The 23,622-nt window shown below is 37.2% G+C and overlaps 1 protein-coding gene across 2 annotated transcripts in view; it reads right to left on the minus strand.

Annotated features, from left to right (window-relative positions):
- The window catches only part of ADA2 (adenosine deaminase 2), an 81,199-nt gene that overhangs the window by 23,188 nt on the left and 34,389 nt on the right, over window positions 1–23,622 (minus strand). Inside the window, exons 1-4 of one of the 2 annotated variants that reach the window (XM_027857338.1) lie at window positions 16,794–16,880; window positions 13,908–14,228; window positions 12,310–12,535; window positions 11,196–11,406 (exon numbers count right to left, since the gene is read on the minus strand). In XM_027857338.1, coding sequence (XP_027713139.1) covers window positions 11,196–11,406; window positions 12,310–12,535; window positions 13,908–14,220 — 750 coding nt within the window. In that variant the 5' untranslated portion in view covers window positions 14,221–14,228; window positions 16,794–16,880. Of the gene's footprint in view, window positions 1–11,195; window positions 11,407–12,309; window positions 12,536–13,907; window positions 14,229–16,793; window positions 16,881–23,622 lie in introns of those variants that run through there. The other variant, XM_027857339.1, reaches the window with a different exon arrangement.

The following is a 23,622-nucleotide window of genomic DNA, read 5'->3' on the forward strand; positions in this document are numbered from 1 at the left end:
AACTATATATATTTGTTACAAGGAAATTTTTTTTCCCAATTGATTTGGGGGCTGGGAGGGAGAGAAAATAGAATTCTGGCCATTTTTAAAAATAGAGATGTGAGAAGGTACAACAGATCTGAAAATGCTTGCAGATGAGGTCAACATATCAGTTGTTTTTGGTGAATCATTTTACTTTGCTACAAGAGACCTCTCATAGAGAGAGGGTAATCTGTAAATATTTGTAATGTAAAAACAAAACATATGAGTAAAACTTTTTTTTAAATAAATAAATAAATTAGAGGAGCAAGGAAGAAATCACCTGTTAGATCTATGGAGTAGAGGAAAGTTCATGACCAAACAATAGAGAGGATCACAGGAGGTAAAACAGAAAATTTTTATCACATAACATTTTAAAGTTTTTGCACAAACAAAAACTAATGCAACTAAAATTAGAAGAGAACCATATAAGTGGGGGGAAAGTCTGTGCAGCAAGTTTTTCTGATAAAGATTTAATTTCAGAGACATATAGAACTGATTTCAAATTTATTAGAATAAGAGTCATTCTTCAGTTGATAAATGATCAAAAGAGATGAACAGACATTTTTCAGAGGAAAAATCCAAATTATCAATAACCATGTGAAAAATGCTCTTTCATTAATAGAGTGGCGAATTAAAACAATTCTGAAGGTCTATCTCATATTCTTTGGCAAAGCTGACAAAAAAGGCATATGCCAAATGCTGGAGGGGCTGTGAGAAAACAGGTATACTAATGCACTGTTGGTGGAATTATAAACTGGTCTAGCCATTCTAGAAAGCAATTTGGAACTATGCCCCCAAAATTATTGAACTGTGTCTTTCAACCCCATAATTAACATTAGGCCTATATCCTCAAAGAGATAAAAAGAAAAGCAAAAGAATCCATATGTACAAAAATATTTTTAGTAGCTCTTTTTTCCAGCAGCAAAGAATGGAAACTGAGGGTGTGCCCATCAATTGGGGAATGGCTAGCCAAGTTATGGTAACAAATGTGATGGAATGCTATTTTACTATAAGAAATGATGAAGGGAATAGTTTCAGAGAAACCTGGGAAAATTTGTATGAACTGATGCCAAATGAAGTGAGCAGAACCAGGAGAATGATTTATACAATAACAATATTGTAAAGATAGCTCTGAAAGACTTTACGACTCTGACCAATGCAATGACCTACCATGATTTCAGAAGACTCCTGATTAAACATGCTACCCACCTCCTTATAGAGACATGATGGATTCAGAGTAACAAGGCCAATGGGGGAATTTGCTTTGCTTGAATATGACATGTTTAGAACAAGAATTTTGTTTTTCTTTCTTTCTCAGTTGGAGAGGGTATTGAGAAGAAGATAGGAGGGATATAAAAGGAATTTTCATTGACTAAAAAAAAAATTAAAATGTAATTAAAAATTCTTTGGAGAGCTATAGCAACATACACACATGGGCCTAAATTGTGTCATAAAATATTAAGATATAATATTATGGCATTGTCCAAGCCTGAAATCCTTTTGTAACATCTTTATCAAAGGCCTCACCAGTTTCTAATGGAAAACTAAATCAAAGTTCAGGGATAAATTCCTAACTCCCTGAAGATAAATTATGGTGGTGACAGGACTTTGTTGTTGTTGAGTCGCTTCAAGTCATGTCCAACTCTTCATGACCCCATTTGGGGTTTTCTTGGCAAAGGTACCGGAGTGCTTTGCTGTTTGCTTCTCCAGCTTGTTGTACAGAGGAGGAAACTGAGGCAAACAGGGGTAAGTGACTTTCCCAGGGTCACACAGCTAGTAAGTGTCTGAGGCCAGATTTGAACTCACAAAGATGAGTCTTCCTAACTCCAGGCCTGGCACTCCATCCACTGCACCACCTGCAGCCGAGTGACAGAACAAGGGCGTCCAATTAAGAACAGTGTCTCTTTCTCCACTTTTGAACAGATTGAAGGTCTAAAAGCCTTTTCCTAAAAGAAAATTGTTCTTCGGGGGGCACCGACATTTTAATTGACTATTATGTTATTTAACTGAATCAAAAGCTCTAGCATAGACTCTGTATCCTTACTTAATCTTGATGGAATAATTTTGCCTTTGTCTCATAACTACTATGAAATTACAAGGAAAGATACTTGGAATACTTTTATTGAAAAAAGACTTTCAACAAACAGGGGAAACTCTACCCTTCGCATTGCTCTTTCTAATTTAGATGAAGATCATTAAGAAATTTGTTTTTGACAGAGTAACAGTTTCCAGGCTGCATTATTTAAATAAATAGTTATTAACAACATTTTATTGTCTATTGAATCATTGAAGAGAAAAATCATGGTACAACAGAAAGGGCACTGGGTTCAGATCCTGACTTTTCCATTTTTTGAGCTGTGTGATTTTAGACAAGTCACCTAACCTCTCTAAATGAGAAGGGTGAACTAGATCAGGGCTTCTGACACTTTTTCCACTCTTGACCACCTTTTTGCCCAAGAAATTTTTACATGACCCTGGGTATACAGATATATAAAATAGGCATACAAATCAAACATTTACTGATAATAAATCATATATTTATTTTAAAACAATTCTTTGGTATACATATCATTTTACCATTTATTAAAGATGAAAGCAAATTTGCATACTAATGAGATGGATGTGCTTGTTTATTTTTAGATAAAGAATTAGATCTTGGCAGAATATTAGATACTGAAGGACATAGAGCATCTTCAACATTTTTCAGAGTTTATCGATATTTTGATTTTATAATCATCAATGCTGAAAATGCTGCTTTGCATAAATATGTAGTACAAAATGGCAGACATATGTTTAGGGCTATTTCAGAAATTGTTGGAAATTCTGTCCTAACCCCAAACCAAAATTCATTTAACAATTTTTTTGGAAACTCAAGTTTTAAACTTGTGTTGCTTGATAACTTGGAAAATTCTTCTTGAACTTTTGATGGCAGATGACTAATTTTTTTTATTTCAATTGAGTATGGTTTATGAACTCAATTTAGTTCTTTAGAATCAAAATTTGAAGGGAAGTATTTCTGAAACTGTCTCCAGGCACTCCAGATTATCAATTATAACTCCTACAATTAAATCTTTGGGAAGGTTATTTTCAATTACAAAATCATCTGTGGCTGTAAACATTTCTAAAGAACCATTTTCCACTCTATTCTTCCATATGTTAACTTTTTTAGTAAAACTTCCAATTTTATGTTTTAAGATAAATATGTTAGAATCTTTTCCTTGAAGCAACATGTTTAAGTCATTAAGTTTTTTTAAAAAATCTGACAAATAACAGTTTTGAAAACCATAAGTCATTATAAAAAATTAACAAAATTGGATTTCTGCTCAGTCAAGAATATGACAACTTCATCTTTCAATTTCAATAATGTTTAAACTTCACCTCTTGAGAGCCACCTCACCTCTGCATGGAGTAATAAGCTTTTGTAATCAGAGTCCAAGTCTTTCCAAAGGTTTGAAAACAAACAACTGTTAAGGGCTTGGCTTTTAATGAAGTTAATGGTTTTGATAGCATCACGAAGCACAACATCTAACTCTGGTGATATTTTTTTTTTTGTCTATGAGTGCCTCCTGATGGATCATGCAGTGAATAAAAGTGATATGTTCATTGCCACCATCTTTAACTTTTGCTACAAATCCAACATTCTTGCCCATCATTGCTTCAGCACTGTCTGTACAGACTCCAACACAATTTTTCCACTGTAAACCTTCATTTGTGAAAAATTCATCGACTTTAAGATATATATCTTCCCCTTTTGTGTGTCCTTCTAAAAGGCCACATCACAGTAACTCCTCATGTATGCTTCCTTCATAAACATATCTTATATAAAGTAACAACTGTGACATGTTAGAAATATCAGTTATTTCATCTAGTTTGTGCTGCTGTTATGCCTGGTAATAAGCTGCTGGAATAGGTCATTAATAATTTCAGAAATTCTTTTGGAAACAGTATCATTCAGTAAAGGAATTTTATGAATTTCATCCCCATACTTTTTTCCCATGTACTATTTCTGACATTTTAATAACAGTAGGTAATACGAGATCTCTGTGTAGGGCTTTTTTGCTTTTGCAATTAAATAAGAAGTTTCATAAGATGCAAATAAATACTTTTCATTTATAGTAAATTTCTCAAAACATTATTTTTCTTTATTTGAAGATTTTAAAAGTCATTCAAAATATTCCTTTGGTTTATTGCAGTACATCGCATGCTTGGCATTAAGATGTCATTTTCATTTGGCTGATTTCATGCTCTCTGAAGCCAACACTTCATTACAAATTGAGCAAAAATGTTTTTCCACACCATCATCATTATTAGAAGTAAATCCACATTGCAAAAATGATCCCACATATTTTATTTTACTTGTCAATTTAGTACTACAACCTGGTAGCAAACACTCTGCCACATTGTTATCAGTATTTTTACCTCTTCTGTCTAAATTTAGCCACTTATCCATAACCAAAAAATATTTTTGTCCTAAAATATAAATAAATATTAATAATAATTTCTCAAACAAATACTAGCTTTAGTTCATGGAATTACATTTGTGCTTAATTTAAAAAATTTATGTTCACACTTACATACACATACAGAGGAGATGGTAGAGAAAAATTACTAAAGGGTTTTTGTCTTTACTCGCTATAATTAAACACTTATATTTCTGTAAAAGAAGGAGATAACAGCAATTTTAAAAATCAAACATTCTAACACAATACAATCCAAAGATATGCTAGTTTGATATTTAAATGCTGACAAATGATGGTAGAAAAATATTAAAAGTCTTTATTTTCACTCTTTTTTTTTTTAGGCAATTGGGGTTAAGAGACTTGCCCAAGGTCACACAGCTAGTAAGTGTCAAGTGTTTGGTCTGAGGCTGAATTTGAACTCAGGTCCTCCTGACTTCAGGGTCGGTGCTCTATCCATTGTGCCACCTAGCGACCCCTCTTTATTTTCCACAATTCTATTCCATAATTCTATTATTCCATATATTCCATATTATTTCCATAATTCTATTATTCTAATATAATTATTATTATTATTATTATAATCCCACAAACTATTATGTTTCTGTAAGAGCAGAAAACTTTGTATGTGCAGTAAAAGCACTGCAATTTATATAACATAAAATGGTTTCGAATCTGAGTGGAGATGTTTCTGCCAGCCATTCATTGGTGTTGCGTGGCACAATGGTATGTGCAGTGCAAAGTGCACATGCTGTGTGTTCAGAACCATGGCTGCAGTGAAATCACTCGATGCAACATGGGAAAGTGCTGCCAGAAAACACCTTAAATAGAGTATGCGTTTGATTTTGAATTAATTTTTGGTCGTTGCATATTCTGAAACATTTTACTGTTGTCAAATTTTTCGCAACCTCCACATTCAGTTAGGTGACCCCCTGTGGAATCATGACCCACAATTTAAGAAGCACTGAACTAGATGGCCTCTAATATCCCTTCCAACTCTAAATCTACGATCCTGTTTTCAGTTTTAGAGACAGAGGAGACCCTAAAAAAGTTTAGACCTAAACAGACAGCTTAGTGTTTTGAATTGGGAAGACCTGGGTTTAAATTCTGAGTTTGTCATTTATTCACTGCATGATTTTAGTAAGTCACTTAATCTTTTGTGGTCTCAGGTCTTTGTCATCTGTAAATAAGGTGATTGACCCAGTTGACCCAGAAGATCTTTTTCCAGTGTTCTTATTTTTGATAACTTCCCTGAGCCTCTGTTTCTTTATCAGCAAAATAAGAACATTTATGTTTGATTACCTTCCCCACCAAAGGGATGTCATGAGGAAAGTGCCTTATAGACTATGAACATGAGCAATAAATATAAGTATTTTATTAAATGTTTTATTAAATTATTAATTCATACATGAATAATAACTAAGGAGAGGTGACCCTGCTCCAAGAGGTCCATAGATTTCTCACTCAGCTGCACTACTTGGGGTCCATGAACATGAGTGGGAAAAAAAAATTACATCCTTATTTTCCATAACCTCTAACTGAAAATTAGCATTTCTTTCAATTATTAAAAAAAAAAAACATTATGACAAATGGTCCATGACACAAAAGAGGTTAAAAACTCCTGATCTAATCCAGTCTCCTCATTTTACACTGAGGTACAATGTAGGGGGAAACTGAAGTACAGTGACTTGCCTAAGGCCACATATGAAGATTACAGAATTATACAAAGAATGCAAATAACACAGCTAGGAGTCAAATCCAGTTCCTCTGACCCTAAACCCAATTCTCTTTGCCCTATACCATACATGTACTTTTTTCCAGGCTTTATAATGTACACATTTGAATTTCTCTCATCTCTCCTGTGATGTGACTCCTTTTCCATCTACAGTGCCTGCTAGGGAAGCATTTTTTGGAGAAATAGCTGATAAAAAAATGAATTGGTAGAGGTGAAAGAGGAAATGCAGTGGTTTTTGGTTTTTGCATTATGTAGGGGCTATAATTCAGTCACACTAAAGTGGTTCATAATCCATCCTCTCAGCTCCTTCATCAAGCCTTTGAAGACAACTAATTAGCTGAGAGGAATCTGGATATTTTAGGATTTGGTCATTCCTTCTGGGCCTGGGCCCCTCACAAAGATCCCTAGCAATGTCTGTGCCCAGAGCTCCGGAAGAGAACTATCGACACATTTACAACTAAAAACAGAGCTTCCTTTCCTGACTGGTGTAGGCAATTAAAGGCCCCAACAGATGTAGATGAAACTTCCCTTTGCAACTCAGCTTCTTATTGTGTTACTAAAGCCCAGGACAAAAGCTACCTCCTCCACAGAGGCAACTGTAGCCAGAAAGGTCTTCTCTCCTCTCCATTCCCTTCAAATCTTCCCCATCTTCCCACCCAGCAAAATCTGAGCTAGATATCAGATTTCTTTGTGGAGGTCTATGAAAAACTAAGCCATTCTTACGGGATCTTTGATGTCAGACTGGAGAGGGCCCTTCAAGTTCATAATCAATCAGTCAACATTTATTAAGCAGCTACTATGTGCCAGGTACTGTGCTAAGTGCTGGGGATACAAAAATGGGAGGCAAAAAAGATAGTCCCTGCCCTCACAGAGCTTACAATCTAATGGGTAAAGATAAAACCACAATAGGAAGCTGAAAGGGGGAGGAGGGAAAGATGAAAAGGTACCCAGCTAGGGGACTTGGTGGAAAAGTCAATCAGAGAAATCCCAAGGTAGTCCAGGCAGGTGAGAAATGAGCTGTCTGAGCTGAGTACTCTACTTAAATGGAGGTTTGTCGTTCATGGCCCACCTTTCAGAGAGGCAGAGGAGAGTGATAAGATGCAGTACCAAGGTTGATGAGATCTTACAAGATGATGAGGTTATTCCAATAATGAAGTTCTTGGGGCCTAATGGAGAAGACAGAGAAGTTCCAAAGTAGTGCAACAGCTGAGAAATGAGGAGATATTGATAAGAGGTCTAAGAAGATATAATGAGAAAGTTTGGAGTCATAAAGAGTATACCCTATGATGGCTAGAGTCTTAGGGGTTAAAGTGTCAGAGAGGAAGACCAGGAGTCCGAGACCTAGTTTTAAATTTAGCATCCAACACTATTTACTATATAACCACTTTACCACTATAAACCTGTTTCTCAAACATAAAATGGGAATATCTCTACTCTCTAACTTACGGGGTTGTTGTTGAGGAAAATGCTTGGCAAATCTTAAAGCATTATATAAATGTTATGATGCAATTTCCATGGCCCACTTTTCTTCTAAACTCAGATATAAAATTGAAAATTCCACTTGGAGGGGCAGCTAGGTGGCGCAGTGGATAGAGCAGGGGCCCTGAAGTCAGGAGGACCTGAGTTCAAATCTGGCCTCAGACCAAACACTTGACACTTGACTAGCTGTGTGACCCTGGGCAAGTCACTTAACCCCAATTGCCTAAAAAAATTTTAAAAATTAAAAAAAAAGAAAATTCCACTTGGCTAGCTGAAATGACCACTCCAACTATGTTGGCATTGCCATGCCAATATCAGATTACTGGCCTGGAATTTAAAAGAACTAGGTTTCCCCAATAGATGAGTGGTCAGAGATATGAACAAATATTTCTCAAAAGAAGAATTACAAATCATTAACAATCATTTGAAAGGCTGCTCCATGGGAAAATAGGGACACTAATGCACTACTTGTGGAGTTATAAAGTAGTTCAACCCTTCTGGAGAACAATTTGGAACTATGCCCAACAGACTATAAAACTGTGCACAGTCTTTAACCCTGAAATATCACTTTGAGGTCTGTATCTCAAAGAGATCAAAGAAAAGGAAAATGACCTATATGTACAAAAATGTATATAGTAGGTCTTTTGTGGTGGCTAAGAATTGGAAATTGAGGAATGGCTGAATAAATTGTGGTAGATTGTGATGGAATGCTATTGTGCTATACGAAATGATGGGCAGGACGCTTTCAGAAAAACCTGGAAAGACTTACACGAACTGATGCACAGTGAAGTAAGCAGAACGAGTAGAACATTGTACATAGTGACAGCAATATTGTAAGGATGATCAGCTATGAAAGACTTAGCTACTCTGTTCAAGACAAAGATTCAAGACAATTCCATATGACCTATGATGAAAAATGCTATCCATCTTCAGAAAGAGAACTGATGAACCCTAAGTATAGACTGAAGCATACTTTTTTCACTTTCTTCATGGTTCTTGATTTTTATTTTTTTTTACAACACAGATAATATGAAAATATGTATTCCATAACTTCATATGTATAAGTGATATATTGCTTGCCTTCTCAATGGATGATGGAGGGGCAAGAGGGAGAGAATTTGGAACTCAACAGAGAGGAGGGGAATAGAATGGGATAAAAAAAACTCTCTGGGGAAAATAAAATACTAAATAAAAACAAAAACGAAGGAAGAACAGAAAAGCACAGTAGCTTTGAAAATGATGAGTAATATTTATTACATAGTTTTAAAAAAGTAAACAGTGTGAAATAGAAATTCATCATTTTATATTGAATCTTCCTTTTATGTTGTGCTGGTGTACATGGAAATGTTCTTTTTTGTATGTGTCTTTTTGTACATAAGTTCAAAATGAATTTAAAAATTAAAAAAAAAGAAATACCAATAACTCATGAGCTGGAAATATTTCAGTGAGGATGACACTGATGACTAGTGTACATTAAATGGACTGAAGATATTGTCTCATTATATGCCAGTAATACATCAAAACAAAACTGGAGACATACTTAGCTGGTGTAGATTAGGGCTTCATGCTATTTTTTGTTAATGGCACTCTCAGTTCCAAGTAACACAATAATCAATGCAAACTAAGGCAGAGCAATTCTAAGAAATAACTTCATCCCTAAACCCAGCTTAGATAAAATAAAAGCTAAAATTAAGGACCTGTTAAAACCTAAAGAGGGAAAAAAAGAACCTGTAATGATTGAAAATTTTTACTTAACACAAATTTCCTCAGGCCAACTTTTTTATCTTATTTATGACTTTCTGTCACTCTTGAAGACATTAGGGTTCTAAAGGGACACTTGTTTCTTTTCCCTCTATTAAAATGTAAACATTTCATAATCCTATAACCCATTCCAAGTGTTCAAATGACCTAATCTTCCTAGTTTTCATTTTACTCCCATGTTTGTATTTCAAAGTTTCTACTCAGCTCTGATATTTTAATTAAGAATGTTTGGAAGTCTTCTATTTCATTACAGATCCATTATCCCCTATAGGACTATGTAGGATAAGTTATTCTAGGTTGTAAACTTATCTTTTGCCTTTTGGAATCCTAAGATCTATAATCTAAGATCTCTTCTTTTTAGTGGTATCTTCAAAGTCTTGTGTGATCTTCACTATGGCCCCGTAGTATTTGAACCTTCTCTGAATGTATGCTTGCAGTATTTTATTTTTCTTTGACCTCAAAGCTCTATAGTTAGGCCATGACATTTCTGAGATTTTTCATTTTGGAATTTTACAGGAAGCAACCAATGGATCCTTTCCATTTTCATTTTGACTTCCGGGACTAACAGAAGTTAGGGGTAGATAAGTGGTACGGTGGTTCAAGTGCTTAGCTTGGAGTCAGGAAGATTCATCCTCATGAGTTAAAAATCTGTCCTCAGACATTTGCTAGCTGTGTGACCCTGGGCGAATCACTTAACCCTGTTTGCCTCAGTTCTTCACCTCTAAAATGTTCTGGAGAAGGAAATGACAAACCACTCCAGTATCTTTGCCAAGAAAACCACGAATAGGATCACAAAGAGTTGGATACGACCGAAACAATTGAACAATACCACCACCACTAACAGGTTTGAGCAGTTTTCATTTATAATTTCATGAAATATGATACCTAGGCTTTTTCTTTGGTCATAATTTTCAGGTAGCCCAGTGATTCTTACATTATTTCTCCTTGACATGCATTCCAGTTCAATTGTATCTGCTACTACATACCTTATATTTTCCTCTGTTTTCCTTTTCAATCTTTTAAATATATTTCTTATTTTTTCATGCAATTATTGATTTGTCTATGGCCCATTCTAATTTCCAGGGAGTATGGTTCTTAGGTAAGGTTTGCCACTTCCATTCTAAGCAATAATTACCCTTACCCTATTTGAAGTCCGGTTTTCAATTCCCATCTTTTCCCCACCGCCATGTCTCCTCACTTACCATTCCATATCAGATTACAAATAGGATTAAGACACTAATCCTTGAGAAGACCCATGTAAAAATATAAATGTTTCCTGTGATTCATCAGGACCCATTAACACACTGATACAATTTAGTTCATCAGATTATCTAGCTGTCACCTAATACATTTCATGGTTCAAAGGAAGAAGAACAGTGGAAATCTACCTTGGCAGCAAGGAAAGGTCTCTAGAGCATAAGGCTTGTCCAGGCTCCCAGTGAAAGACTCTGGGCAGCAAAGAAAGTATAAGAGGGCTGTAGGTCCGAGGAACAGGAAGGAGAAGAGTCACCAAGGAAGAAAGTGGTTCTGAAAGGAGAAGTAGGACAATGAAGAGAAATGCCATCTGTTTCACAATTTTGCTGGACCTAGAAGTTAGATCCAAGAGTCCTTCACCCAATTCTTAAGTTTAGGAAGCAGAACAAGGAGCTGATGAAGATTCCAAGGGGAAACTTGAGAACCAAGCATGTAGAAAGAGCAGACCAGGAGAGAGATGAGAACTGAGAGCAAGCAGGCAAACTTACCGGGTAGAGTGTGGCTCTTAGCTCCAAGTACTGCACATTGTCCTCATAGAACTCCTCCAGACCTCTAGCGAAATACTCTCTAAACACTGGTGCATAATGGACCAGGCCACTAACAGCAATAAAGATGTTTTCAAACCTTGCCCAGATGACGGCTTGATCTGAGTATGCTATCTCAGGGTCCTCCAGCACCAGGGTGAAGTTTCTCAGCAAGCTGTCATGAAGCAAAAGGGAGTCATGCCAGGTTGAAGCTTCGGGTAAGGAGGCTTGTGAATTTCCTTGTGAAATTGTGCAACGTCATCAGATCCATACCTACATGTCTCTTGCATGGGCCCAGAGGAATTTATCTTTCCAGTAAGGGGAAGGCAGAGTTGAGTGAGGGAGGAGTCATGGTTTCCCTTCCTAGGAACTTATTTCCCAGAATTCTCAGAAATGTCTGAAAGACTCAGAATCAAAAGAAGCAGAGGTTTCCCTCTAACCAGGGAAATTTGGTGTCTTATATTCTGTTCTTTCTCATTTCACATCCCCTCAGGACTCTTAGGCATTTTACTCATTATTTTACAAGTTATTTTGACTGTAATGGAGAGTTGCATTATAATGTTCTATGGAAGGTTTGTGAAAATATGCTATATTATAAGTACCTTAAGACTGAAATAATTTCTTTTGCATCCTTTCACAAAACATATATGGATAACTCACTTTATGCTGTAAACATGTTCCTGAAAAATTATCTTATTCATAAATCAAATTGGATTAAATATCTAGCCCAATGACTACAATTTTATTTTGATTTTCAAATCATGTTTTAAATGCACTAGAAGAGCTTGATCTTACAGGTTTTCATGTAGGGAAATATCTTTAAACAAGATACATTAGATGTACCATGTTCTCTACACACTAGGCCCTAAATGAATGTCTTTTAACTAGTTAACTAAACTCAGCTCTAAAGCTGAGAAGCATCTGACCTTAGATCCTTACTAGTTATGGAATATTCAGCAGATCACAATCTTTTTGAATCTCAATTTCTTTATCTACAAAACAAGTATAATAATACATCTTGTTATGTTTACCTCACTTTGTAAACCTGAAAGCTCTATATAAATGTCAGACAACTCACCTGTTGTCAAACTCAGTGACATTTTGCAGCTGCTTTCTATACTTCTCTAGCAAAATCCACTCAGAGCAGCCCTCTGGCTTTGGGGTTGGAGGGGCAGGGTCAGCAAATCTGAACTTCAGGTTGCCACTTGGAGTGAAACAGAGATGGCAGTGGGGTCTGTAGGTGACATTCCTCACCAACCAGTCAACACTCAAGATGCCAAAGTCGTGGAGGTGTAAAGCAGCTCCTAAGAGAGGGGACAGAACTACAGATTAGAGGACATTGGTCAGGGATGGGGAACCTGCAGCCTACAGGCCACATGTGACCTTCTAGGTCCTTGGGTATGGTCTTTTGACTGGGTCCAAGTTTTACAGAACAAATTCTTTTATTAAGGGGATTTGTTCTGTGAAGTTTAGATTCAGTCAAAGGGTCACACTTGAGCATGTAAGGCCACACCTGAGGGCCTAGAGGGCCACATGTGGCCTCAAGGCCACAGGTTCCCCACACCTACCATAGGTAATATCTCACCTAAGTGAAGAGTAGATAATCATGTTGCTCATGCATAGAAATTGTCATTCTGGCCAAATTTCCTTGTATCCAAACTTAATGGAAATTTCTGGCTTAAGCTCTAGACCCTTAACTAATCTTTCAAGTCCTGGGTTGTTTTTTTTTTCTGTCTAGAGTCTCCTAAAACCTACTTTGTCTAGTCCAGGAAGGAATGCCAGTGAGCTATACTTGCTTTCCAAGCAACTGACCAAGTTGAGCTTTGGAGCATCTTCCCTGTGTTTTGGGAAGCCCCAGACCATTGAACACAACTCCCTTTGCTCCAGCTCCCAGAGCATCACTTCCTAAGGTGCCTGCCTTCCTCATCACTCAGAAAGCCCTAGTTTAGGGCTTAAGTGAGAGAATGGCTCTGCCTTTGAGGCATATTTTCACGAGATAAAAAAGGAATAATAGTGGCAGTCTGTCCCAGGAAACTTGTTTGGCCAGACATTTTTCCAGCCCACTTTAACCTAGAAGTTCATCTGGGTCCAAAGATCTCAGCTGTAGCCTCATACTTCTGAGGCTCCAACAGCATTGTTCAGTGGAATCTTCTTAAAGGCAGGGCTTTTGGCTTCCAGTGTGGCATTACTGATTACCATCCTCAGCCTACTTTTTTTAGGTCTATGAGAAAAAACACAGGGAACAGGGAAATTTAGTGATATAGTTCCCCATTGTGTCCTATCCTTTTCTTTTTTTTTTCTTGTTTTTATTTCAATAAATGTTTCCCAATGACATGTAAAAAATTTTAGCATTCTTTTTTAATATTTTGAGTTCCATATTCTCTCCCTATCTCTTGCCCCTCCCTCATCCATTGAGAAGGCAAGCAATATGATATCGATTATACATGTGAAGTCATGCAAAACATATTTCCATATTAGCTATGTTGCAAAAGAAAAAAATACAAAAAAAAAACAAGAAAAATAAAGTTATGTCCCATTCAGAAGTGGTAATAGAGAAAAGAGTTCCAAAGCAATAGTTTTAACTTCAGGTTCTTCAGATAATTGGGTTTCCCATCTCTTCATAAGCTTAACACCTAGATAAGTTTACCCTACCCCTACATAAAGGCCCCTCCCTACCTTTTGGCATCTTCTTTAAGACACAGAACACCTTACTTTCTTCAATAAGCTTCTTGGCCCGGAAGAAGTGCATGCTAGGTGGAAATTGATTTTTTTTCATTGCCTGTGTAATCTCTGCATTTTTGAGGGCCATTAGTTTCTCATTGGCCAGCTCTTCTTGTTCTGTTAACAACAGCTCCCCCCCAATTTGCAACATCTCTTCTGTCCTTATAAGAGCTTTCCGGTAATCATCTAAGGGAAGGGCTAAGCAGAGAGAAAAGACCATTGTGGCTAGCAGCACGGCTAACCATTTAATCTGGCCAGTCAGCAACATAGGGACACCTAAAAAAAGAAGAAAGATTTGGGTGAATACCCACTGTGGGTAAATCAAAATTATTTGAAATCAACCTGGTGATTTAAAAGGTAAGAAATCAATCAGCTGAAAATGAAATAGCTAAGGGAGTGCAGTTAAATTGGATTGAAGAATAAAAAAGAACAATTAGTAGTAGTTTGAGAACAGTCATCCAATTCACTGGACCCTACAATCATAATGTTGTATATGCATACTACTTTATAGCCTATTAAGTGTTTTGTTGATCATTTCATTTGATTCTTGTGACAACTTTTCGAAAAAGGGCAAATACAATTAATTCTCATTTTACAGATGAAGAAACAGGGTCAAAAAAGTGAAGTAACTTCCCCAAGGTCATACTTCCCATGGTCAGTGAGTAAGTGGTAAAACCAGAACCAGAACCCAGGATTTCTGGCTTCTATTCCAGAGTTTTTCCCATTATACCATGTTGCTAAAACTCAGGGATTTAGTTTTCTTATCCTCCCATCTTAGGTGAGCCACTTTACCCTTCTGAGATTCAGGTTCCCTAATCCATCCATCAATTACTATATGTAATGGGACTTGGAGTATGCCCAGATTCCCTAACATGAAGGTACCCTACATCCTGCATTCTCCTACCACATGCGTGAGAGTGGTCTCCTTCAACTTGCTACATGGCAAGAAAAGGCTGTATTTTTTAAAACTGCCAAATTAAGACAGTCTCTCTCTTTTCTTACATACTCTTTCCTGCTGCATCCAGAGAGTGAATATCAGTTTCCCTAAAGCAAGATACCATGAACTGAACCAGGATGGGGGATGGGGGAAATATCTTCCTCTCCCTCTCTCTCTTTTACCCCAGCTCTAAGAAATGGGTCTGCAGTCTCCATTCTGTTTCTTTTGTCCTTCTCAATTTAAGGTGCATAAGGTAATCCCCACCAAATCTAGGAGTTTGAGCCATGGTGATCTTACAGCCAGGATTCTACCCAGGAATTCATCCAGCCCAGCAGGGAAGCCCTGAAAAACCAGGATGCCTTGAACTTAAGCCCAAGGCAGGTTTTGGACCGGAACTGTGCTCTATAGAAACTGAAATAGTTGCGAAACTAATCAGCTTCCCTTCCCCAGAAACTAATGCAGTATGTGGTAGAGGGTAGAAGATTAAGCCCCACATGTTCTGGGAGTGTGTATATTTGTGATTATGCCTTTTAAAGCAAAGTATCTAAAGTATTTCTTCGCGGAAATTAATCTATTAGTGGCTAAATACGACTAGGGTGCAGAGGACCTTCCTACATTTGGTGGAACATCACAGTGGGGGCTGAAGTCATTTGCAGACATCCTAAATATTCCCAAGAACCTTAAGATTTCAAACAACCCTGGGGGAGGGGAGAAATGTAACACACCTGACCTTCAGGAAGTGATAGTCAAGAAAATCAGTGTTACATATATATTTAGCACCTATTCAATATATTTCATTAAATGCTGTCAGGATAAAGTATTGCTATCTATATTTTCATGTTCATGTCTTATTTAGGAGCTCTGTGACCCTAGATAAGTTATTTAAACTCTGAGATTTAGTCTACTCACCTATTAAATTAGGACAATATTTGCACCTCTACCTCTCAGAGTTGCTGGGAGGAAAACATCATAAACCTTATATTTTAAATTAGCATGTTACAATATTAAAACTCTTACTATTTGCCCAGTTAAGTGGTGGTCGCCCTAGAGCACCAAATAAATATTTGTTCATGATGAAGTATTGAAATATTAGCCCTCAGGCCTGTAAGTAATTAGCTAAGGGTGAGATGGGGAAAGTACAAGACAATAACAATGAAATAAGCTATGAAACAGTGCAGGTGGAGGGTAAGCCTTCCACTTAGGGTGGTGATGAGTTATAAAGAATGAAAATAACAATAAGCCTTTTATGAAATGGAAGTTTTAAAGAAACAATAAAAATAGGAAAGGAGGGGGTGAGATGGTATGAGTTAGGCTTAGAATGTTACCAAATCTAATGTTGGAAGGACACCAAAAGCTATTTAGGTATTTGATCAAGAATCTTTAGAGGAGATAGAAGAGGACAGGAGTCCCTAGGTTCCAGATCTACTTTTTCTTGGGTCCCCCATGCTCATTAGGTGCCTTATGCCTGCTTCTCCTGGTGATATTACACAGGATGCCAACAAACCCTATATCACCAACCCTAGAAATACAGCAGCATCCCCACAAAGTTCTTTCTGTTCAGTAACCTAACATCTTAACATTTTCTGCCTACTGTGTGAGGACACAGTGATAAATAGCCTATCTTCACATAGCACCGTCTTCACCTTACTTTACTCTCTTAATAATCTGTACTGGGGGAGAGGGAAATGACTTTAAATATGAAACTTTTTAAAACAAACACTAACAAAAGGAACTAATCACCTATGCCTGTGTCATTCAAACCCTTATGTTACATAGGTCCTTGTCTCGACAAATCCCTGGAGGCAGGGACCGTAATATAATCTCCGGATACCCCACTGACAAAGATTCTCCTACATGCTCTAACTAGCTCTTCTCAGAACCTGGTCCCACAGAACCTCAGTTACCTCAAGGCAGCTCCAGAAAATGCAGACTGCAAGCTTGCTCACCCAAACAGCTGCTTCAACAGAATCAAAGTGAGCTCACCATCTCATTTCACTTCCTGTGAGGAAGTTTCACTTCACTCAGTACATTCAGTTTCACTTCAAGTATAGATGCCTTCAAAGGGGGAATGAAGGAGAGGGGAAGGTCTTCTGAAAACCAAATAGTGGCTGAGTCTAATTCCAAGAAAGTTATAACGACGTGTTAGAACAATAAGGCTCCAAACTCTAGAAAATAGGAAGAGGGTGCTTACTATCAAGTCCACAATCCTTTTGGTAAACACCTTCCTATCCAAAAAATTACTGTGGATTACAAAGTAGACATGATAAAACGTAAAATGGGAGGAAGGTCTTGAATTTTATTTAATCTTTTTTTTAAAAAAAGGAAGATGAAGTGAAACTAATAGATGGAGGCTGTCTCTTTTAAAAGCTACTGTATATCTCATTTTAACTCTGTCATTTTCCTAGTACCTAGCACAGTGCCCTATACACAGTAAATGCTAAATAAATATTTTTAAAATTGAATTGAATTTTCTCAACCTAGGCCTAGCAGTGTAAGTCAGATTGACAATTAAAAAGAACCATGATCAGTGGTATACTTGGAGAATCCTAGAGAATCAACTAAAAAACTAGTTGAAATAATTAACAACTTTAGAAAAGTTGCAGGATATAAAATAAACCCATATAAATCATTAGCATTTCTATATATTACCAACAAAGTCCAGCAGTAAGAGATAGAGAAATTCAATTTAAAATAACTCTAAACAATATAAAATACTTGGGAGTCTACCTGCCAAGACACAGCTCCACTTTCACCTTACTCTACTCCCATAATAATCAGTGCTGAGGGAGAGGGAAATGACTTTAAGTATGAACTACATGAACATATTTACAAAACGCTTTCCACACAAATAGTCAGCTCTAAACAATTGAGAAAATGTTAATTACTAATGGGAAGGCTGAGTCAATATAATGAAAAAGACAATTCTACCTAAATTATACAGTGACAAGCCAAACTACCAAAATTTATTTTTAGAGCTAGAAAAAATAATAACAAAATTCATTTGGAAGAACAAAAGTTCAAGAATATCAAGGGAATCAATGAAAAAAAGTTTTGAAGTTGGGTGGTTTAGCCATACCAGATCTCAAATTGTTTTACAAAGTGATAATCATCAAAATAATCTGGGACTGGCTAAAAAATAAAGTGGTGGATCAGTGGAATAGATTAGGTACACAATACACAGTAGTAAGTGACCATAGTAATTTAGCATTTGATAAACCCAAAGACCCAAGCTTTGGGGCCAAGAACTCACTCTTACAAAACCTGTTGGGAAAACTTGGAAAGTAGTTTGGCAGAAACTAAGTAGAGACCAACATCTCACCCCTGACATGGTCAGACTTATGCTTTAGGAAAATCATTTGGTGGCTGAATAGAGTATGGATTAGAGTAAGGAGAGACTTGAGGCAGGCAGACCCTGGCAGACCCATCAGCAGGAGATTACAACAGTCCAGATGGTAATGAGTAGGTGATGAGGGCTTAAACCAGGTGGTAACAGAATCAGAGGAGAGAAGGGTATGTTCAAGAGATGTTACAAAGATGAAATCGATAGGCCTTGACTACAGGTTTGGTTTTGGGGGATGAGAGATAGTAGGGAGTAAAAAACAACATTTAGGTTATGGGTCTGGAGGACTGTCATAAAGGAAGGCTATCAGCGGAAATTGTACATGATATAAAACAAAATATCAATAAAAATTTGTTAAACTTAATAGGGCCCTTCTCCCTCCACCCCTCTCTATACCGTGTATAGCCACCATTTTGGTCAACCATTGTAGGGAACATTAGGGCTGGTTCCTTGCTATGTGCCACTTATCTGCTGAAAGTCTCCTAATTGGCTACTGAGTCAGAAGAACTAATGATGTGGGGTACCACACCTGGTAGAAGACGAAACAATTTCTGGCTGGTGGGCCTTTTGGATTCAGCCCTCCAAGTGACAATATAGAGTTCCATCCCAGATAGAAGACAGCCCTTTTCTACACAAGGGCCCCAGGGGCTGATGCTCCCCACCCTTACTGTCAACTAACTATCTAGCCTTATAATAGGAGTCCATGACTGCCTTCCTCTCTCATTTTGTGTTACTTTTCCTTTAGTAAGTGACCTTGTGAGCATTGGAAGGTTCCAGAAGGGCACTGCGGCTGTAGCAGCAGCAGCATCAGGATCAAATCTGAGCCAATGATTTCCTTAGCATAGGAGATGGCAAGGAAGGGAATAAACATTTAATAGTACCTACTATGTGCCAGGCACTATGCTAAGTGCTTGTTACAAATATCTCATTTAATCCTCACAACAACCCTGCAAGGTAGGTGTTCTTATTACTCCATTTTACAGTTGAAAAAATTAAGGCAAACAGAGGTTAAGTAACTTTCCCACGATCACATAGCTAGTAAGTATCTGAGACTGGATTTGAACAGAGGTCAACCTGTATCTAGGCTCACCACTCTAGCCACTGAGTCATCAGTTGCCTCATGATGAAAAATCACTGGAATGAAAATTAAGCATGGCTGTTTGATCAAACAATAATCAATGAATGAATCAATGAATAAATAATGAGCAAATGGGAAAACATTTAGTAAATCTTTACTAAATTAGTATCTCCAAGCCCTGGAGATACCAATACAAAAGGAAAGTCCTTTAGGACCAAAGACCTAATATCTTTCTAATAAAGGGGGTAACACACAAAGGGAAGGGGCAGCCAGGAAGGGACACTTTGGTTCAAAATATTACAAAGATAGTGAATGGAGCCAAAGAGAGTACACAGACAAACTCCATTCAGGAATAATGGCAGAGTTTAGGGTTTATGGCTTGAAACTGAAGAGATGGATTTATCTCTAACAAGAGAGTTATCATGAGAAAAATTAAACATAAATAATAAATAAACCTAAATAATGATAAAAAGTGAACAGCTGAAAGCATTGTGGGTGGGATTTGAATCAAATCAAATGAATGTAAAATTCTTAGAGTAGAAGATAAATTGGCAGGAGTTGTTGAACATTCAGCTAAACAAGATCTAAGGACAACTCAGGGAAAATGCTTGTAAAATTTAAAAGCAAAGACTAGTAGAACTACAAGATAGAGTTTAGAGTAACAATATAAGAATTATTAGGTTACCCCTCCCAAAAAAAGAGCCTCTAACCAGCATTTTAAAAATCCTTTATTACATAGGGTTGTTATGAACATAAGTTTATAACATAACATAAAAGAAATTATTATATTATGAACTCATGAAAATAAACAAATATGAGTATTTCAACATACAAAGAACAAGAAGTTTGTATATGAAACTCTAAACTACTATTACATAGGGTTTTTTTTTTAAGTATATATTAAATTTAACACAATGGTAACAAGATTGTCCTATTTGTCTATGTCCCCTTCTGAATTTCCTTTTGGTCTCCTCTGTGTATTTTTTAAAGGTGTTGTCCATTCATCCTGGGTCAAAGCGTATGTACAGTTTAGTGACTTTTTTTGGTATAGTTACAAATGGCTTACCAGAATGGTGGGACCAATTCACCACTCCACAAATAGTATATTAGTGTGCCTATTTTCCCACAACCCCCCCAATAATTAGCATCTTTCTTTTTTTTTCATCTCTGCTAATCTGATGGGTATGAATTAGAATCTCAGAGATGTTTTAATTTATATTTCCCTTTATTAACGATTTGAAGCATTTATTCATATGGTTGTTGGCAACTTGTATTTCTTTACAAGAGAACTGTCTGTTTTGACCATTTATAAATTGAGAAATGGCTCTTGTTTCTATATATTCATATCAATTCCCTAAATATTTTGGATATCAGACCTTTATTAGATAAATTTGCTGCAAAGGTACTTTCCCCCAGTTCATTCTTTTCCTTCTAATCCTAACTGCATTGCTTTTGTTTGTACAAAAGCTTTCCAATTTTATATAATCAAAATTATCCATTTTATCTTTTATAATCCTCTCTAGGCCTTGTTTAATGAAAATCTCTTTTTCTACCCATAGTTATCTTCTCCTTCCTTTCTTCTCTGCTTTGTTTATGTTATTACCATTTATACTTAAATCATGTAATCATTTGGAGCTTATTGTGGCATATGGTGCTAGCTATTGTTCTAAACTTAATTTCTGCAGGGCAGCTAGGATAGAGCACTGGCCCTGAAGTCAGGAGGACCTGAGTTCAAATCTGGCCTCAGATAGATAACACTCACTAGCTGTGGGACCCTGGGCAAGTCACTTAACCCCAATTGCCTCACCAAAAAGGAAAAAAAATAAACCTAATTTCTGCCAAACTAGTTTCAAGTATTCTTTTTTTATATTTAATTTTTATTTTTTTCTCAATTACATGTAAACAAAAATTTTTAATATTTGGGTTTTTTAAAGTTTTGGATTCCAAATACTCTCCCTCTCTTCTTCTTCCCACTCCTTGAGAAGGCAAGCAATTTGATATAGATTATATATGAGTTTCAAGTGTTCTTAGCAATTTTTGCCAAATACAGAGTTAGACACCAGAGTTAATCACTTGTGCCGGTCGTGCCGTGCACTCTCCTCCTATAATGAGCAGGCTGCCAGGATCATACTTACCAGTCTTCGGAGCCCACCCGGATAAACACAGAGACAAGCCTCGAGCTTTATTCAGAGGCCATCACAGCAAGGCCAAGCAGGAAAGCCAGAGCAAGAGAGCAGTAGCAAGAGAACGAGCTCCAACCCCTACCGCCCCTATATACCTTCCTAGCCCCTCCTCCTCAGCCCACCTACTAGTCATTGATTGTAGGATCAGATACCGGAAGGGGATGTCTGGGGTTAGTGCTGCACCGAGGGAGAGGACGTGACACAGGAGGCTAGGCCCGGATACAGGAAGGAGACGTCTGGGGTTAGCACTGCACCTAGGGAGAGGACATGACAAAGGGAGCTCGTTCTCTGCCATCCCACTCCCATGTGGCACAGCCCCCTGCCTCAGGAGCACATGCTCCGGCTACTTCCCCATATCCTGTTCCTACCCCAGTTCACCACAACTCCACATGGCACAGCCCCCTGCCTCGGGAGCGTGAGTTCTAGTTACTTCCTAATATCTTGGCCCTGCCCCATCTTGCCACAACCCCCACATGGCACGTAGCCAACATCAGACAATCCCTCACAATCACTTATGAAAATTTCCCAAAAGTAGTCAGATCAAGAGACAGAACAGTAGAAATCGCTGCACATCCTCAGAGAGAAATGTTAGATTCAACTCACCCAATTAAATTGTCATCAACTTTCAGACTTCATTGATAAAGAGAGAATTTTACAAGGAATTCAGAAGAAAAAACATGACTCATCAAGGTAGCTCAATTAAAATCTTAATAGTACCTACTATGTGCCAGGCACTATGCTAAGTGCTTGTTACAAATATCTCATTTAATCCTCACAACAACCCTGCAAGGTAGGTATTCTTATTACTCCATTTTACAGTTGAAAAAATTAAGGCAAACAGAGGTTAAGTAACTTTCCCACGATCACATAGCTAGTAAGTATCTGAGACTGGATTTGAACAGAAGTAAACCTGTATCTAGGCCAACCACTCTAGCCACTGAGCTATCAGTTGCTTCATGATGAAAAATCACTGGAATGAAGATTAAGCATTTATCTAATCTAATAAGTATTTATGGTGCCTATTAGATGCAAGACACTGCGGATGCAAAGACAAAAGGAAAAAACAGGCCCTACTCTCAAAAAAGCCAATGGGGGTGAGGGAAAGTTGCCTACAATGTATAAATAAGCATATACATAACTATTTGAAAAAAGAAAGAGTATGACGAACTAAGGGGATGAAGGAGAGGATTCTAATAAGAAGAGATGAGTGTTGGAGGATTCTAAGGACAAAGTGAGAAAGGAAGTGCGTTCTAGGCATGTGGGAACAGCCTATACAAAGTTGTGGTTGTGAAAGTTAGAGTGCTGATTTGGGGGACCACGGAGAGGTCAGCTGGTTTGAACATAAAGGACTAATGGGGAATAATGCAAAATACTCTTGTAAACACAATTTGAAGCCAGATTGTCCAGTGTTATTCTATAGAAGATTATTCAGTAGAATAGTAGAAGTTTCTTCAGTAGAAAGAAGACAGGTCACTAGCATGGCGCAGTAGATAAGAGTACAGGGCCTGGAGTCAGGAAAACTCATCTTCATGAGTTAAAATCTGGCCTTAGAACAACACTTACTAGCTATGTGATCCTGGGTAAGTCATTTAATCCTCTTTGCCTCAGTTTCCTCACCTGTAAAATGAGCTGGAGAAGGAAATGGCATACCACTCTAGTATCTCTGGAAACCCCAAATCAGGCCACAACTGAAAAAACAACTGAATATGAGAGAAAACAGCAAAAGTCTTCCTTTCAATGGTAGCTATGTTACAAAATGTTGAATATGCTGTCAAATGGGTCAATTTAATTTGGTTTTGCTGAACTTTTAAAAAAAATTTGGTACAAGTAAAGGCTGAAAGAATAGAGAAAGAAGAGAAATATAATCTGAAATTGACATGACATAAAAATAAAAGGTATCAATAAAACTTTTTTTTCAAACAAAAGTTCAGGCATAATTTGTAGCAAATCAATGAAAATTGGATGTTAGTCCCAAAATGTGCTAAGCAGCTAAACTAGGAATCATAATTGAAGATTGCAAAATGTATTTTTCAATTTCCCACTTTCAAGCATTTCTATAAGGAAAAAGAAATAATGGCTAAAGCTTTTGATATGTAGAAATAAACCTAGAGGAAATTCCTGGAGAAGCTTTT

The sequence above is a fragment of the Vombatus ursinus genome, unplaced genomic scaffold, assembly GCF_900497805.2.
Source record: "Vombatus ursinus unplaced genomic scaffold, bare-nosed wombat genome assembly UNPS02012082.1, whole genome shotgun sequence".
NCBI classification, from domain to species: Eukaryota; Metazoa; Chordata; class Mammalia; order Diprotodontia; family Vombatidae; genus Vombatus; species Vombatus ursinus.